The 18,426-nt window shown below is 40.6% G+C and overlaps 1 protein-coding gene across 4 annotated transcripts; it reads right to left on the bottom strand.

Annotated features, from left to right (window-relative positions):
• Positions 1-167: 167 nt before the first annotated feature.
• iqch (IQ motif containing H) lies at positions 168-18,371 on the bottom strand. 4 transcript variants are annotated; one of them, XM_055509702.1, is made up of 21 exons: positions 18,233-18,371; positions 17,542-17,664; positions 17,363-17,460; positions 17,070-17,145; positions 16,868-16,984; positions 15,153-15,255; positions 14,965-15,051; positions 14,576-14,760; positions 13,951-14,496; positions 12,912-12,978; positions 11,857-11,940; positions 11,589-11,761; positions 10,498-10,770; positions 10,155-10,343; positions 6,281-6,401; positions 5,781-6,067; positions 2,545-2,703; positions 1,332-1,454; positions 1,170-1,231; positions 605-713; positions 168-439 (listed from the first exon to the last, which is right to left on the bottom strand). In XM_055509702.1, the coding sequence occupies exons 1-21, from the start codon at positions 18,254-18,256 to the stop codon at positions 311-313; spliced, it is 3,135 nt and encodes a 1,044-aa protein (XP_055365677.1). In that variant the 5' UTR covers positions 18,257-18,371; the 3' UTR covers positions 168-310. The 4 variants fall into 4 exon arrangements, with proteins under 4 accessions (XP_055365677.1, XP_040927133.1, XP_029009787.1 ...); XM_041071199.2 differs by lacking the exon at positions 18,233-18,371 and adding an exon at positions 17,823-18,202 and having other exon boundaries at positions 17,070-17,131; positions 17,542-17,677; XM_029153954.3 differs by lacking the exon at positions 18,233-18,371 and adding an exon at positions 17,823-18,202.
• Between the last annotated feature and the right edge of the window lie 55 nt (positions 18,372-18,426).

The following is an 18,426-nucleotide window of genomic DNA, read 5'->3' as shown; positions in this document are numbered from 1 at the left end:
ATTTAATTACCCTTCCTCTGAATGTAAAGATAGGGACGTGAAAACACACTGGATAAAGTAATCCACACACTCTTAAAGCAAATCTCACATAACATAATTATATGCATTCAAATTGCTGTGTTGTGTTCTAGAACATATTTATAAAGCAAGGGACCAGAAACAATTCCACTGACACAAATAATTTTAGTGCTTTTTCCACTACCGGGTTAGAAAATAGCTTTATAATATAGTGGTGTTACAGAAATAAATCAGTTGTGATGCTGTCTATTGTCTAGGCACAAGACAGTATTTGTCTCTTTATGCGTCACTGTTAAAGTTGGCACAAACAAACACGAGACAGTTTATTGGTGCAGCAGCTGTCTAAGCAGCAGTTCTCCACTGCCTGTAGCTTATTCCGAGCCATCACCTGCAGCACATCTTCTATGTTCTTGATCAACACCTCCAACAAACAAACAAAGGAAGTAAGTTAGAAATAATACTTGTTACCGCCTCCATGTCAGGCAAATTTTCATTTAGAATAACAGACAACATTTTGACAGATTCACTAAATATGCAAGTTCCGTGATATAGCTGGGGAGTGATCATTAAGTCATTAACATGATACCTTGAAATTGGTTTCCCCTTGCGTTCTAGAGGATGATATCTCCTGATGAATGACTGACAGATTCCGAGCAAAGGTCACTAAAGCTCCCTGGAGATTCTCGGAGACCGTCCTATTAACGACACCCCAAACAAACGAGTTTACTAATGATCCCCACGTTGCCAGTTAAGAAATAATCACCTTGTTCATCTGATGCTGGTGGTTAAATGAAACTTTCAGCAGACAACATCTTCAGTCTTTAGGGGGATGAGCACAGCTTGATTTAACTGTTACAGCTCTGTGTAAGCTAAAGGATTTGTGTGATAAATATGTTAAATAACCCTCTGCCTAACAACTCCTAGAGTTTATAGTAAGATTTACAAAGCCAGAGGTGGCATCTTAATCCTCTAAAAGAAATGTCTTCACCCCCATCTAGTGAAGGCTTACGTCCACCTAATCCTCTACTGTTGTTTTTATTACGCCTTGTCGATTTTACTGTAAAAGAAATGGGTAAAACAGGCACAGACTTTTTTTTCTATGGATGTGAACCCTGCACTTTCAAAATACTGTATCAGTAAAAAATACTTACATCATTCCAAGGCTGCATCGGTCGCTGTAGTCATAAAACGCGAAGACAGTGCCTTGTTTCCTCTACAATTTTAATCATAAATAGGCAAAAAATAATAATAACTCAGACATATGACAAAAGGCAAAATGTTATAAGAAGGCCAGAACATACACAGCTTTTTACCTTTCTGTTAAATCCTATTCCATGAGTCCTGCACATCTTCAGAAACACATAATGGTACAGCATGGAAAGGTTAGTGTGAAACAAGTGGATCCCAATCACTGCATAACAGCTGATAACAGGAGGCTGTAACAAAAAAAGACATGACACCCAGACTGTAAGACAACGTATGATTGCTGCCGTTTACAACATTTCTCTTCAATATGCTTGGAGATTATGTATAATAGGAATGTGTATGAAATGGGTAGAGCAGAGATGGCTGAACCCCATGCACATGGCCTTAGGGTCACTGTTGAGTGTGCGTGATTAGTAAAAGTGATGAGTGTGGGGGCACATGTGCTAAACTGTTGGGTCTTTTTTAATTAACTGTAGGGAGAACAATTAACGTTTAGAAGACATGCCCAACACAAGATGGGCTTAATTGTGTGACGCCACTCAAAGTTTGTACTGCAAGTGACTGTAATGTATTTTCAATTATCAAATGCAAAAAATGACTTTTCAACGCACGCATGACAATAATTCCGGGTTATGTGAGCGCTGGAAAAACCAGTGGAGAAGTTGATTACTTAAAAATGGCAGGGCTCAGGAGGATAAAAATATTGTGGTTCCGGGACACCTTTGGGACGCGTGAAGCACCGGCCTAAGCCCCCGTGAGCTCCGGAGAGAGCCCATAACTCGCCGTGACGGCTGCGTTTGCCGTTATCAAGCGTAGGACACTCACACAACAATAAAAGTGTCCAACAGGGATTTAATTGTGTTTGTAATATGCAGGCCCCTAATGATGGCCACTGCAAAAGCCATTAACCACTGCAGTGGCTCAAGTGCTGCACTGAAGCACCAGGCCACCAACTAAATGAATGTTGGATAAAATAATACAATTGCAGATTAACAAGCGTAAACTCAGGCATACTGCTAATAAAAGAAGTCTATTGTTCAAGGCCTGGCACCAGGTTGATGAGGTGTTCAAGCATGCATACACATGCATAATGAAAATGATATGAATTATTAATATGTTGATTATTTAGGCTCATCAATCAAAATGATAATGAATGCAGCACCTAAACACCAATTGAGCTCAGTGCATAATTACAGCATTTAGTTGTATTTAACAAAACTAAGGAGGAAAATATTGATGTATATTTGTGATTACTGCAGTGGTATAATTATTATTCTCTAAAGTCTCATTTCACATGACTTTATTAGTTGTAAATTGTACTTCAGCAGCATCGTGGCGTTCCCAGCGTTTCTCCATCGCTGGATTTGGCACTTCCAAACAGCCCGAGCTGAAATTCAGCGCTCCTCCGGTCACCGTCAGCAGCATCCGGGTCATGGCCAGCTGATCACTGTATGTAATGTCCAGATCAGTGGCCCACACCTGCAAACAACACAACATAAACTGTGTTTAACAGGAGAGAAGAGCACGATAATGACAAAAAGCAGAGCTTCAAAGCATTTCACCTGGAAGTCTTTCAAAAGAGCTGGGTCATGCAATGTTATCCATGTTAAGAGCAGAGCGAGAGGAAAACAGTTTATAGCGGGGTCGACAGATGTCGGTAATGCAGAGTGACACATGCTCAGAGTCGATCCTTCCCTGTGCGTTTCACTCAGTCTGCCTTGGGCTAGTTTGTTTGGCTCAGGCCTGACGGGAAGTGAAGTTCAGATATGTATGGTAAATGGCGTCATTATAAGTATATTAAGGGGTCAGCTATGGTCGTAGCCTTTTGCTTAAACAGGGCTAATTTTTCCAATAATAACCTAATAGCTATGCCCTCTATTCAAAAGAGGCAAATAAATCACCAGTGAAGGAGTTGTTAATAACTAAGTGGCAGTCGCTGCCTCCTTTTGCTGTTCCTATTTGTCAAAGTAAACGCTCCTGCCACTGAATGCAAATCTCTGCCTGTCTGCAGCCTGCAGTCTCTCTAACCTGACCACTTTATCTCCACTGAAAACGGTATCTGACCATATGCCATAATTCCCCTTTATATTTTATTGTGGATTTAATCCAAATATACTGTGAAGCAAAGACCAAACACAAGGGTTAAAGCTGTATTTATATTAATTATTGATTAATATAACCTTTAAGGAAAAACTAAACATTTTTGTTTAGAATCATTTAAAATCAGCAAATCTTCACATATAAGGTAAAATATTTGAAAAAGAATAAAATTATTTTTGATACGCATATCATCAGCCAGTCAAATAATCTATTAATAGCTAATCTGCTTAGATAAAAACATTTTTTATTAATAATTTTGTATATATTTTAAAAGGGCTGTCGCACAAAACATATATAAATGGCCTTTTAAAGAAAAATACTGTTTTAATGATTCTACATCTCTCTATATATATTTTGTATTTGTTTTAGAAAGCATGCAACCATATTTATCATCAGTCATATTTACAATGATGCATTGCACTAGTTAGTGATCAGGAACAATTTTGCAAGTAGAAATTAAAAATGACATATTGCAATTAAATAACTCATATTCTAATACCAACATTATTTAAGTATCTTTTAAAATATGTATAAAACCACAAGGACATGAAATAATATCCATACATTTAATATTGTGTAAAAATAATCAAATTAACTGTGGGCTCGTATCCAAATTAAACCAACTGTTCTGCTGCAGAATGTACAGTAGATTCTACTGCACAGGTGTAAGTGTCTATGCATCAGGTTAATACCTGGGTATGAGTGATGGACACAGTCCGCTGAACCATTCACTTGACTCACTAAAATCATAGTCCAATATCCCATTGTCGCTTTTAACAAAGCCACAGGAAATGTAAGCCTGGATTGTACCTGTTTTCTATTGCCTTGCATTTTCATTAAAAAGCCCGATGCTGCAGCTGGGGCCCCACCGCTCCACAATGTGAGGAAAGACTGCAAGGGCAAACATATGTGACCCACTTCTTCCCATCAAACAAAGTAGCTAGCTTTTAGCAACAGGTTTGAATCTAAATTGATGTTTAAATCCAGACAGGTTTGCCCATGTGGCTCTCTTCTGTCTGAGCTTTGTGTGGGGAGACGGGGAGGAATCTGCCTTTAATGTTCCTGCCTCTATTGAAGCACATGCTGTTTATAGTCCATTCTTAATTATGCTGTCAGCGAATCACTTTCTATTTCAGGTCAACACTGAAACTGAAAATTAATTTTAAGGCTGTCATTATATCATTACACAGTTCAGCTCCTGCTCCGGTATATGTTATGTATAGGAGCACATTGTCCGATTTGAGTGTCACATTACACACACATTACTCACGGAAATGACAATTTAGTTTGACTTCATGATATCCTGACATGAAGCAACAGAATTTAGAAAACATAATTTTTATCTTTTTGTTCTCCAAATCAGTATAAGATTGGAACTATTATCTCTAAATAAAAAATAAAAGTAATATTATATTGATAAATATTTATTTAGATCAATTCATAATCTCAAAGAAAACAAAGCATCTGTAGTAAACTAAGATTCAGTTAGTTAAAGGTGGTGAAAACATTTGAAGTTTGTAGATTATCATGCATTGTCTGATCACTGCTTTGTTCTCACACCTTTACCAACTCATCCATAACATACTACCCTCTAGTGGCAAGTGTGGCTTACCTTGTGTCTCCTCTGCCTCCTTTTCTTTTTAACATGGACTTAAATATAAACACAAGCCTAAACCTAATTAATTATTTAATTAAACTTTAGCAGTCAAAGAAAAACATATAGGAGAGATTTACTGAAATATTGGGAAAATATACAAGACAAATTGTTGTATATTACTGAAGATCAGAACACTTTCTCTTTCCTAGTTCAGGCCCTTTTGTATTGTAAAGTAGCTTTCTACACTTATTTTATAGACCAAAATACACACAAAGCTTTTTATTTTACAGCTTTGAATCAATAGTCAGTCAATGTAGCCACATACTAGGAGCAGAGGTTAAACCATCATAAACCAGTCCATTTCCAATATCATAAATCACGTTGTTTTCAACAAAACTTAATCCTGACAAATGACATAGAGCTTCGATGGTGTCTTACTCTAATAAAAAGACAGATTTCAACAGACCACTGCAGGTAACCAGGCAGAGGTTAAACACTAACAGGGCATCACTGTGAAGCTACCAAATCACTTTAGAATGACCTATTGTGTGAAAGATAGGTGCCTCTGAATTTCTCGGCTTGGTGAGGTTAAAGGGCAGGACTTAAATGGTGGAATCAGTGTATGGACACAATAAAAGCTGACACTTTATCAGATGGCCTGTCACACATTTGGGCCCTATGCCCACTGTTTGCCTTGCTGTTTTCCAGATCCCTGGGGGACAGTATGGTAGACACCTTTCTACTCAAATGGATCTCTGATCCAGGCTGAAAATCAATCTTTCACCACTGTGGTAAAACGCGGCGCTTAGATGCCATGTGCTGCAACACCCTGACCAAATCTAAGATTGTCGTTTCTCACCTTCTGCTCCATGGTGATGTGGTTCACAAAGGTAGCCAGGTCCAAGGAGACATATCCTACAATGAGGCGCTGCACACAAGCCCGGCCCACGCGCATGCAGATGGAACGCAGCGTCTCTGGGTGCACAGAGGTCTGAGGAACAGTGGAGCCAACGGTTTCCAGCTGACACGAGCCGCGGAGCTGGTCTCCACAGGACAGCATGGTCACCTCCCCCCCAGGCTCCAGCAGCAGATCCACTGTCAGACAGGTGACACCGTCTGAAGGTGGGTAGGCCTCCACCACGCCGCCTGGAGACACAAGGCATTAGCCGTGATACAGCGTCTGACACTCTCTCAGGCTCTGTTAAACAAACAGCACCTGTTTAACAGCCAAGTTATGTGAAAACTACTTATTTACCGGCAACATCCGAGAGAAAGAAAGGACAAAGGGAATGACTAGGGGTTTTAAAGCGCTGTATCTGCCGGTGACTTGCACTGAGCGCCTGACAATGAGCGTCTGACCTTGCCGGAGGAAGGTCTTCAGGAAGCAGGTCCAGTTGGGATAGCAGGAGGTTTTAGCAGGTCGGGCATAGCAGGCCAGCCACTCTGGGATCTCATCTAAATATCTGAGCAGCACAGACTCCTACAGAGAGAAGGTGAAGGCGCACACTGTAGGTTAGGGCTCGACCGAAAATAAGTTAGTGACAGATACTGTACAGTATGAGGGCATTACGTGTGTTTGTTAATTCAAACCAAGCCAATAACAAGTCCTGGCTGCTTTATTTTGTTCCATTATCAAAGCTTTCGAGGTGTCGACCACATTATTGGAAATGCCCTTGACTCCAGTGACTGCTTGTTATCCTTGAGACCTTTGGTGGCTGCTTCAATTTCTACGTGACTGTCTGATGGAGACCGCGGGAGGGTCTATCTGTGAGTGACAGCCTATTATCAGAAGGCCTCGAGAGTCTAATGGCTTTAACTCACAGCCACAGAGACAGCACCTGCCCTCAATAACAACTCTCTCCACTGGGCAGCTGATGAATACCTAAGCTAACCCATCTATCTGGGGATCAATCTGGGCCTGACTGGGATCAATATCACTCTTGTTTCTGTAACTAGGAAATGCCATAATGGTTTCAGCACTTAATTATGCTGTTAATATCCAACTTTAGTTTTAGGCGTCTTGTAAAGTTCGACAATTCTACACACAGTCATCAACATTAAGTCATTTTATACACCTACATACAGTATTAAACCAGAATTGAGTGCTTACTGTATGTTTTGTAATATCTCTGTAAGACCATCAGACCAAAGTTTAATCACACACAATTAAATGCGTGAAAACGTCCCGAGGCGTGATTGAAATGTTTGCTTTGAGCATATGCTGTGGTGCGGCACTGGAGATAGGACTGGAGCTCGTGTTGATATTCCAGTCATGTAGCAGCCATCATCATATTCAAGTACTGTAAGAGGAGAGGTCAAATGCTACACAGTGATTCCCCCTATACAAACCATAAAGCACACAATGGTGCGGCAAAAAGTGTAAGGGAACGGTCGTCATTTTCAACGGAAGAGCAGGCTCACCCCAGGACTTTGCCTATGCAGTTCAGAAGAACAGCAGGATGGGACGGAAATAAAGAGCCGCATTTCGCAATAAATTATTTGGACTTAAACTGCGCATAGTGCCCCATGATAGGATTCAAGCTTTGCTTGTTGTCCACCTAAAGCCAAGTAATGGTCATAAGTAGCACACATGTGTCCTGTCTGTGATTTTCACGTCATCTATCTATTACTTGGAAAGAGGGAAATATAAACCAAGCCTAACACTGTGTTGAAAGCAGGGCTCGTATTGATCTCAGCACTGGTTGAAACAGTGCGAAGCTAATAACATCTGTTCAAAGTCAGAATGAATGGAGCCCAAAACAAACAACGTACTTTAGGAGTCCTGTATGAGCAAATTCAGGTTAACAGAGGTTTAAATTCCTTCACGCAAAAACAGAATAACCAGTATTTAGACAGAAAGCCTCTGCATAAAACGCCTCTCTCTTCTGTGGTAGTGATTATCAAATGAACCATTTAGTTGACAAACTTAACCTAAATAAGGTGTTGCTCAAGATTTGTTTGTACACAGCGTGAAAAAGGAACTCCATCTGTTGACGCTATTAGGTGTAATTTTTACCCTCTTGTGCCTAATGACCCGTACGCAAGCTGTGTGACTGCTTAAGAGTGTGTGTGTGCTCCCCTTGAGGCACTGCATGGGTGCACATCTACATATCTTTAACCTCTTTCTGTGTAAATTCTAAAAGACGCCTGGGGGCTTTCTGCAGGCTGAAACATTGTGCTGGAGGCTGTGTGCCTCAATATTTAGAGAAGAAAACAATCTCCCAGACGTCTGTAAAAGCTTGTGTGATCTGGATGCGATTCCTCCTTGTTCCCTTTTAGGTTTTCTTTTGTATAGCTGGAAAATCTGATAGTTGGATATTTGATATCCTGAAAGCCCTCATGGTATTTTTCTGCAACAATAAAATAATAATAATAATAGTAATAAATGTGTTCTATGAAGGCCTTCCTACATTTATACTGACTATTAGGCTAAATTAATAATCAGATTGCATTGCCAGACACAAGGCTTTAATCATCACTTATTAGTCATACTGTATGTGGTAAACAACAATGGTTGCACAGAGCTGTTAAATTTTAAATATTAAGTGGTTAACTTAGTCATTTGTATTTACATGAATATTTAATAAACATCCTGCAATTTTCATAAACATACCTTTAAACATGTATTAACCAAATGCTTAAATGCATGCAAACATTAAAGAATGTGAGAATATGTGTCTGCACTAGGTGTCACTGCAATTTGACTACTTTTTGCAAAGTGCTATAATGAGCACAATAGTTGAAAATATGCTTCCGTGTTTAAAATCTTACTAGAGTTTTATGTCAAAGATGACATCAAATAGATACTAGCTAATATCAAATATTCATTTAACTTATCATCAACAACGTTGTGTATTTTCAGAGCCAAATTGCCATCATCCATAAACACGAGCACAAACATGGATGGGAGGACGTGGTATATTTTAGGCAAAATAATGTCGTACCAAAAATCATGCAATAAAGAGCACAGGATGTGGGCTTTGCTTTGATTAAAAGAGCAAGGTGTAGAATAAAGGCCAGTTAAAGTGTTGTGTCCATATGGCCCAGAAGCCCCGAGGCTGTCAGCCTACACTGGGGGCCTCGGCACTTGTCTCTCTCCACGGTACCCCAGCTGGTGAAACAAACCCCATTTACTTTCCTGTGCTGCCTCAGCCACCATTATGGACCTTGGCTGTGGCTCAGCCACTCTCTGCCATAATTAACAGCCCCGATGCCACAACAATTACAGCCCTGCACCACACATGCTCTATGAATCGAAGAACAAGCTAATAGGAACAAAGCGGAGTGAGCAATAAGAAGCTTGAGATGACTGCTGTTCTTTCAGATGAAATAAAAAGTAAAATCGTTGTGCTTCAAGCCCACAATCATTAGCCTGTAATTAGTTTACACAAAGCTCCCAGTTAAATGGCAAAATGCGGTAATTAACACATGACAGAAAATCAAAGGCTACTTTGTAAGCATATGAGAAATAAGAGCCAGGGGCTCAGAAGCTGTGTGCAGTTTGAATCTGACTTAAATGGAAAAAACACTCACGCATTTTTTAATTTTGGTCGTAAGGTGAAATTTGGATTTGTTTTTGGAAGATGAATAAAAGCTGAAATTTGATTAAATAACTAAAAAGCCACATTCCTAACTCTAGATTATATACTCTATATACTATTTTGCCAATATAAAAGCATTTGCTAAATTTTCAACAGGTCATTTTTAGTTTCTTCAACAGTGTTCAGTTTCTTGACACTGACATTTAAAATAAATCTCTAATTAAAATGAAATTATGTGTAAATTTGTGTGACCCTATTCTGCACACATTAACAGGTGAGCTATAATTTGACCAGCTTTTGTTCTCCAGTGACAGCTGATGTGTGTAGATAATGAATAATGACCGTGTGAATAAATACACGTATTTTGAGCTGATTTGATGTTCCATGGCTCTAAAGGCATTATGCATTAGGAGACTTAACTATGAGTTTTGAACTCACTGTGACCTATGTTTTTGCTTATTCAATTACAGAAGTGAGCCTAATTTAAAAACAAAAAACTTGTCTAGTTGTTTTTGTCACGAGAAGAATAATAATATCAGTAAACAACGAGAAGTATTACAGGAAGTGAATACATGAATGAAAAAAATAAACCTTAAAAAAAATAATAAATGATTTCAAGTAGGTGACTAAAATGAGTGTTTGCACAGTTTGAACTGAGAAGGGTGACGTAATTGCCTAACTCCAATCTTTACCTGAACCCATCTGGTGTTCCATAAGTCGGGTCCACAGCGACGGGCTTCCTGAAGGGCCCAGCTATGACAGTTAAGATGGCACGTATCACAGAACGCTGTGCCACGAGCACCGCGCTCAGAATCCATCTTAAAGAGCCAGCGCCTCACGTCGAGGTTCTGAGCCATGAGCTCAGCCAGTGTTTCATGAAGCTAAACAATGAGAAAGACACAGAAATGACACACTAAGCAATATGTTAATTACAGCCTAAGGTAAAATTTAAAAAAAGTTCTTTTTTCTGGCGCTGTCGAAACACTTCATGTTGTGCTGGAGCGGAAATACGCATTTGTGTTTTTGATCCCTGACCTGGTTCAGCGAGCAGATCCCGCCTTGACCAGGGGGCACGTCAACCTCTGCCCACGTAAACATCCTTCTCCCTCCAGACTTAGTGCTGTAGAGCCGTGCAATGCCCGGTTCCGGACCCAAGACGGGCACCCCCAGCTCATCGGCCACGGCCAGGTCATCAGCGTGGGTCACTCCACCCACTATATAGGCCTGTTTGCCCCGGATGAGATTCTTGATGCGAGTCAGCGTACAAGGACTGTACTTCAGCAGTGTAGACAGGCACATGTTATGGGTCTTGAAGAGAAAAATGGAGAGAGTTGTCAGTATCTCTTTCGAGGGTTGTTTCTTGACCTGATTTATAACTGTGTACACACAACAGATCTATTATTGTAACAGCCAGCAGGGTTTTGACCTCTCCTGGATTCCAGCAGGTTGAATTGATAAAAGCTGCCTGTGGGAGGCCTCCTCTATCCTTCACATCTTTAATGTGTGCTAGCAATGAGCTCCTTGGGAATACAACTAATTACTTCACATCTGTATTTATTTGATCCACATGGAATTATCCCTTCTGTCACTGGCAGAATGCACTGCCAGCCATGGGTAGCAGTGATTCATCTCAACAACACGTCTGGCACAGTGTAACAACAAAACAGCAGGAAAATCAATAGAAAGAAATGAAGAAGACCATGTCATGTTGCACATTTAATCTAGTGCGTAATGATTTAAAATGGCGGATAGAATAGATAGGAATACAAGATAGGATGGCAAGCATTTGATTTCATCCACTTAAATAATTGAAAATACAGCTGTAAGAAAGAATAAACAGGTAATTAAATCAACTAATATGGAGCTTGATGATTTACTGAACACCAGCTACAGATAATTAAATGTATTTTAATTATATTTTCCTTTGTATAGCTCTAATGTGTTTGCTTTGAGACAAACACGGGGTATAGTTCTAGCATGTGGTAACAATCCTATTTAGTACCCTCTAGAGGAGAGTTGGTAAAATACAGTCCAAAGTAAAACAGCTAATTTCTCTGATCTGGCTAAAAAACAGCTATTGTTTTGTGAAATGTGTCACACTATATGAATGCCTTTTTAGACCTTACAGGGAAATAATGTAGAGCCTCTGGGGTGAGGACAACAAAGCGCCTGGAGACTGGAACCTCCGTAGTTTCAGTATCAGACTCATGTGAGACCCCGTTCAGGAGCCTAGTGTAATACTGCAAGATGTCCTCCTCCAGATGTTGGGAACAAACATAGATCACCTCCACGTTTTCATCTAAAAATAGAACAGTGACTTTTATAAATTACATGTTTACAGTAAAGCAACACTTGATATGTGTTCTTGGTGATGTGGCTGGAGAAGGTTGTTACCTTTAATATCACACAGTCTGCCTATTTGGATGTTCTGCAAAATGTCAAATCCTCTTAAATTCAGTCGCTGTCTCTGAGACAATCCTGTCAGAACAAGGTCAAAGTTGTGAAAGGCTTTCAAAGACAGATTCATATATTCCCTAATTGGTTTTATTCAAAATTGGTGGAAAGATACAAGTATCCTCAGAAGTATGTACTACTACGAGGTGGGACACTTCAAACTAATGACACCATAATAGTGACATCAAGTGTAATAACTAGCAGGTGTGGAGTCTGTTGTTTTCTGGGGTCCCTGTTGCATCATGTCCAGCCAACGCTGAGCTACAACCAGTGATATCTCCAGGATTTCTCTCTATGTCTGTCTGGATTTCTGCCTGAGAGAGAATCCTTAACTGAATCAAGGTAATTAAATGATTGGATTCATGCTAATTAACAACAATGGGGTTCAACTTTCTAATTATCCTTGCTCACACAGCACTCTCTGTAGCCACCCCAAGTGCAAATAAAGCATTCCATCTGCTAGTAATTAGGCCTAATAATTTTAGACAATCGCTCAATGATTTATAATGCGCACGCCTGATTACAGTCTAAATGTGAGCGCGATGGTGAAATTAGAACAAGAATAGATCATAGCTTGAACTCTGTCTGGTGAAAAAACACAAGACCAGATTCTGTTTTGTGTGCATGTGTGTGCGTTACCCAGCAATAAAATAAGACCTTTGTGTCTCTTGCAAATATTCAACATAATGGCTTTTCATTTGCTTAATCTGCAAATTAAATGCCGATTGAGACTAAATTGTTCAGTTCCCTGGCATAGGGACTGTCATCATCCTTTGAGTGCTTTCCTGCAGAGAGCCATTTGAATATAACAGAGTGCCTCCACTAAGGCCACAGACTGGGGCAGCAGAGTGGTGAGACAGGGGATGACTGCTGCGAGATCAGATGTGTGTGTGTGTGTGTGTGTGTGTGTGTGTGTGTGTGTGTGTGTGTGTGTGTGTGTGTGTGTGTGTGTGTGTGTGTGTGTGTGTGTGTGTGTACCAGGCATAGAAAGCTACCTAATGAAGGGATGTGGATAATGGTCCTCTTGGAGGACTGGATGTGTTTCCAGTTGGTTGCCAGATGCTGTGGATGGAGGAAGGGGGTGATCAGAGAGGAGACTGTCTGAGCGTGTACATACACGCACGACACGCACGCACACACAAATCATCACACCATTGCATTGCTGAAACACATCAAGCCAATCTCTCTCTGGGCTAACAGAAGCAAACCAAGCATAAAATACCACCTTAATTAAATAAAGCGTTTACTTTAGAAACATCTCCCAATTAATTCAGATTGCAAGGTACATGATGCTACTGCCAGGGGAAGATTAGCAGGCTTAATTAACATGGTATAAATGTTTAAAGAGTAAGAACATACATTTAGTGCATGTATACACACACAATGATGTTAAAACTAAATGAACTTGTAGGCACTAATTAATAATGTGTCAGAGCTTTTAAAGATGCTCAGCTCAGATGACAGCACAGACAGGACATCTGTGCTGAACAGAGGAAACATTTACAGAGCGTGAAAATGTGCAGCATGTCAGGGGGAAGTTAAACTATTTAGAAATATGTGTTAAGATTGCCTAAATTGACCTAGTCTTAAATAAAAGGTTAGTGTTACTATTTTATGGTATGTCCTTTAACACAGCAGCAGTAAAAACTTTCCTTGTTAGTAGCTCTCATAATCAGTGTATTAATATTTTTCCTCTTTTGTGGTTTGATTTTGTTCATGAGTCTCTCACCGTATTGGTGTTATTACTTGCTCTTTTTTTCCGACTCATTCTTTGGTAGTGTGATTAAAATAATGCAATTATATGGGCTTGGTTTAATTTTGGTTTTAGATCATTTGTGTTTAATGGAAATTGGTAGAACTAAAATATATTTTAGGTAAAGATGCTAAAAATCCCTGAATTTCATTTGCACAGTGGCAGTAGAGGCCGTTGTAAAAAAACACTAGTGGTTTGTTTTGGAGAAAATACACTTTTGAAACTGAGATGAGAAAGGAAAAGGAGAAATAAGCGAGAGAGATTTAGATGTTAAACATCACCTGGGCTCGGCTGCGGTAATTCTCTAGCTGTCTAAAACGCCGTGCCTGCAGGGCTTTTCTGACGTGACGCATGCGAGCGTGCCTCAACCATGACATGGAGATGGTCTCCGCCGCCCACTTGCGCCGACAGTGGCTCGAGTAGGCTGTGCGGGCGACATGGCGCCTCCAGCAGGACTGAATGTGGATGGCAGCTGCCTCCGTGCCTCCCTCTCCCTTGAAGCGTTGACCTGGGCGTGAAACCAGATCCAGCACCTCCTTCCAGTTTTCAAGCACCAAGAGGAGGCTGTTTGCTGGAGGATCCTTCCTCCAGTCATTATCCCAGCCGTGGCCGAACTCCAGCAGCCGCTCCCCGTTCACTTTGGCAAGAGGCACCGCGAAGTTCCTGAGCAGCCTTTTCAGAGCCTCCAGAGGGTCCACCACCACGCTCCAGCACAAACTAAAGCTCTGCCTGAAGTGACAGAAATCTGGTGCCATGTGGTTGATTCTTCCATTTATGATGATGAAGGGATATTTGTTGGCACGCAGAGAACACAATGCAGGCGGATTCTAGAAGACACAGTGCAACTGGTTGGAGGTCACCTACACTTTGAAAATGCAGTTTAGAGCAATGAAATATTTTTCACACCTGAGGGCTTTTAGGGAAATCATTGTCGTCCTGCATCGTGCCACCAAGGTCCATGCTCTTGGACGCTGTGGAGGGTGGCGGCGTCATGGTCATCCAGAGGGGGGAGTATTCGTTGTCACGGGTGGATCTTGATTCTGTTTTCCATTTCAGCTTCTTAGGACGCCTGGACTTTGATCTGATAACATCTAAAGTCACAAACAGTCTCATCTGTATAATCAGTGTAGAATCCAGTGGTACTGGAGCTGCCGCTACTGCAGCAGAGACAGAGCGAAGATCACGGCATCTTCAGTGTTTCAGTATTTATCAGGGAGGATTTCTTTCTTCTAGCTTACAAGAGCATGGACCATTTAAAATGTTTAGGACATTCGGTGAAGTGCTGAAGCACTGACCTGTCTTCAGAGTGTGTGGATCCTCTCTGGTGTGAAGAACAACAGTGTTGTGCTGGACTGACATGTGAAGCAAACCTCTATCTGACGCTAGAATGAAAGGGGGAAATAAAACAAGTCCATTTAGAAGACGTGATGCTGTGTAGGAAGTGTAACGGAGGCAGCAGTGATGAGTTAGCAGGTCCGTTTACCCATCCCAGCATCTTCTTCAGGTATCGCCAGGTTGCAGCTGCCTTTAGGTTCAATGGTTTGACCCCTCACCATCGAACCAGTGAAGACTCTGTGAATTCTTTTCTGAGGGAAACAGATTCAGACATCATACTGTATACAAAACATACTGCTAGGTGATATGAAGAAAAGCAGAGGGCTGATACTAATACAACAGTACAATGGTTGCTTACTGTACTCCTCCTTATTGCTTATTACTATAAACCTACGTGAGGCTTGTCTACATGAACCATACTTTAGGCAGGAACTCCAGCTTAAAACCAGTTGAGGCTGCGGGGAATTTTTTTAGACAAGGATGTAACACACTTCTGGATAGTCTTTCATCGTGACCTTTAAATGCATGCTAATGAAACAGTAATTGTTGATTTTCTGTCTTCATTTAAACGGGATGATACATTGGCGGTAACCACAACTTTTTTGTATTCACAATTAGATTCAGATGTCTCATTACTCAAAAAACAAAGTTTGTGCTACTAATCATCCAGACTTGTCACCTGATGTCCTCTCCTTCGTTCTCTTCAAACCACTGAGTTCTCTGACAGACCACAGGTATGAGCCAGGTGCTGGGACAATCTCCCCTCAAAGGCACACATCTGTTTCATACTGGGCTGGGAAAAGGTGGCACCTTTTGGAAAATTGCTAAAATGCAAAAGCTCATTCTCTGGCACAGCATACGGAGTGGAGAAGAACTAGTCGGAGTTGCAGGAGGCAGCAGGCAGAGAGCCAGTAGCTAGCAGTTGGGGAAGCTACGGCTGTCTTATTGGCATGCTGGACCAGGTACCCGCTTCTGTCCTGAGACAGCTGTAAACCAGTAGCCCATAGCACAGCAATCAGGCGCCTGTTTCTTTAGAAGAATGCTGATGTGCTGCAATCTGCTGCTTTCCGCTTTCTGCAGCCAGAACTTCCATCTTTCCTATATCAGACTGACAGCCTTGGCCTCTATTTCTCATTTCATTTATAAATCCCCAAAACATATTGAAAAACTGTAAAAGATATCTAAAACTAATGTCGACCTTTGCAAAGATTAATTTGTTTGCCGTGACAAGTGCTCGCTGTCATCACTAAGCCAAGTGACCTTTATGTCACTGTCTCTCTGAGCATGAGACTTGAAGTCTCTATTAAAGCAAACCTGTATCATCACTCTTCACTCCAGCATGAAGTATGAAGGTGTCTATTCCAGGACTTAAGAGCGTGAGTAACCAGGGAAAGGTGCTACAATAAGTCCTAATCAAAATTTTCCTGAGGCGCGTGTTCTATAATACAATTAATATCAACAAAGACTCTGGACACAAGAATCAATTTACCACTGCGCTAAAGCAAATAACAGAAGGACTATGTATCATTCTGATTATAATTTAAGATTCTGCACTTTGATCAATGAATTCTCCAGTAGGTGTGATGCCCTAAGCTCCTCCACAACTAAAAAAGCTGAAAATACCAGATGATACTTGATTTATAGCATGCTGTGCGTACTGTACACGCTTTACACTCAGCCTTGCGGTCAATTTAGAATCTCTAATTAGCCTTCAATTAGAGTTCAATCCAATGGAGGCAACAGTGGTACAACACTTTGCCGCCCACAAGAATAAACAAAGTTTAAGTCTGCACACACAGTAAGTATACTTTAATCCTATATCAATCCTTTTATACTTATTATATTTATAGTCAGGTTACTTACATTTGTGCTCTTCTTGTGGACATCAGGGAGTATTATGCCACATGTCTTGTGGATAATGGTTCTGTTCTTTGGATAAGCAGGATTACATAGCCAATGAAAGGCTAATGTGGATTTGTGCTGAGAGTTTAGAGAAGTCATTTAAAAATTGTTATATAAATCAATATAAAACATTCTTAACCACTAGTTAAGACTAGTAGCCTACCTTTTCCCCAGGTGAAGGTTCTGGTAGGGGCTCCCTTTGTGGGCACACATCTGGAATAGTCTCTAGAGAAGGTTTCCTGTGTAAAGTGTTTTTCAGAATATCCAGCATCGTAATTTATGCACATTACCATTCAAACGTTTGAGATTGTTTAAACATTTACTTAACTTTAATTTTCTTAGAATAAAATCATGTTTTGTGTTCTGCTCTTTCAGTGTCAGTAAGTTCTAACAACTAGACGCTTACAACACTGTCTTAACTTGTTGCTTTGAATTTATGACAACATGTCAACTCACCATTTGGGAATCTGGAGAGTGCTTTTTCGAACATCTTCAATGCATGGAAGAACCAACAACTGCCTGTTCAGTGTTGTCAGATAATCTTCTGCATGTTTCTACTTAAAGTGACAGAAAACTGTAGCTACATCTGTATGATATTGGCATAATAGTGTTTATACTGAAAGCGTGGTCCTCACCCTGATGCAGCTCTCTGTTCTGCGGATGGCGTTGTCCAGGGCCTGAAGGTCCAGCGTTGTGCCCCTCTCGCTCACACTGATTTTCTCAAGACTGCGTTTCAGCTGTTTCAGATCATCTTGAACCTATGATGCACAACTGGGACGTTCAGTGAATATTTGGCTGCATTTTGGCCCCCGGGAGCCTAAAATGTTTGGTTTATGCGCATTACTGCACATTTGAAAGCAAAGATGAATGTAGTGCACACTAGCAAAATTTGAACATTAATTATACTGGACATTACCTGAACTAAAACTACTCCCACTTTCTCTTCGTTTTTCAGAGCGTCAGACATTCCTGCCAAATGCTGTATTTAATTCAGTAATAAGACTTATGACGTGTGTCACATTGTCATCACTCTTCGGACAAGTTTTCTCTGCCCGATAAATCTTCAACAAGTACTCGTAACCATGACGACAAGAAGCCAAGAATGTCGCATGCTGATTTGCCCTGGTTTTGTCTGTCAGGCGGTTCTAACTCATCCGCCCGCCTGCGTACAGCCAACTTTCGCTACAACTAAAAGATAATACGACATCATTAGAATTGTCTTTTCCGCGTTGTAACTAGTGATGATAAAACACATATCTATCCGGACCCTGTCAGCAGATAAACTGATTTGCCTGAAAGGTAAAGGAAAGGACACCAAATTCTCACCTCACACTTCGTTTGCGGAAGCATTTACTTGACGCGTCATAACAAAAATACATTTAAACAATTATGTAATTATATTACAACAAATTAAGTAATGACAAGGCACTCAAAAACATTCAAAATGTGCCGTTTTCGATATTTCGTTTTTTGGTCTTGACGTTACACCGGAAGTGATCGTCACAGAGTTGATAGGGTAT

Source organism: Betta splendens, chromosome 6 (genome assembly GCF_900634795.4).
Source record: "Betta splendens chromosome 6, fBetSpl5.4, whole genome shotgun sequence".
NCBI classification, from domain to species: domain Eukaryota; kingdom Metazoa; phylum Chordata; class Actinopteri; order Anabantiformes; family Osphronemidae; genus Betta; species Betta splendens.
The sequence above is the reverse complement of the archived record's forward strand: the minus strand, read 5'-3'. Positions and strand labels throughout refer to the sequence as shown.

Coding starts and splice junctions, on each gene's coding strand:
- iqch (XM_029153954.3), bottom strand. CDS start 17,873: ATGTCTGACGCTCTGAAAAACGAAGAGAAAGTGGGAGTAGTTTTAGTT. Junction 17,665..17,822: donor TGGGAGTAGTTTTAGTTCAG/GTAATGTCCAGT, acceptor TGTGCATCATAG/GTTCAAGATGATCTGAAACA. Junction 15,052..15,152: donor TGAAGAAGATGCTGGGATGG/GTAAACGGACCT, acceptor CTTTCATTCTAG/CGTCAGATAGAGGTTTGCTT.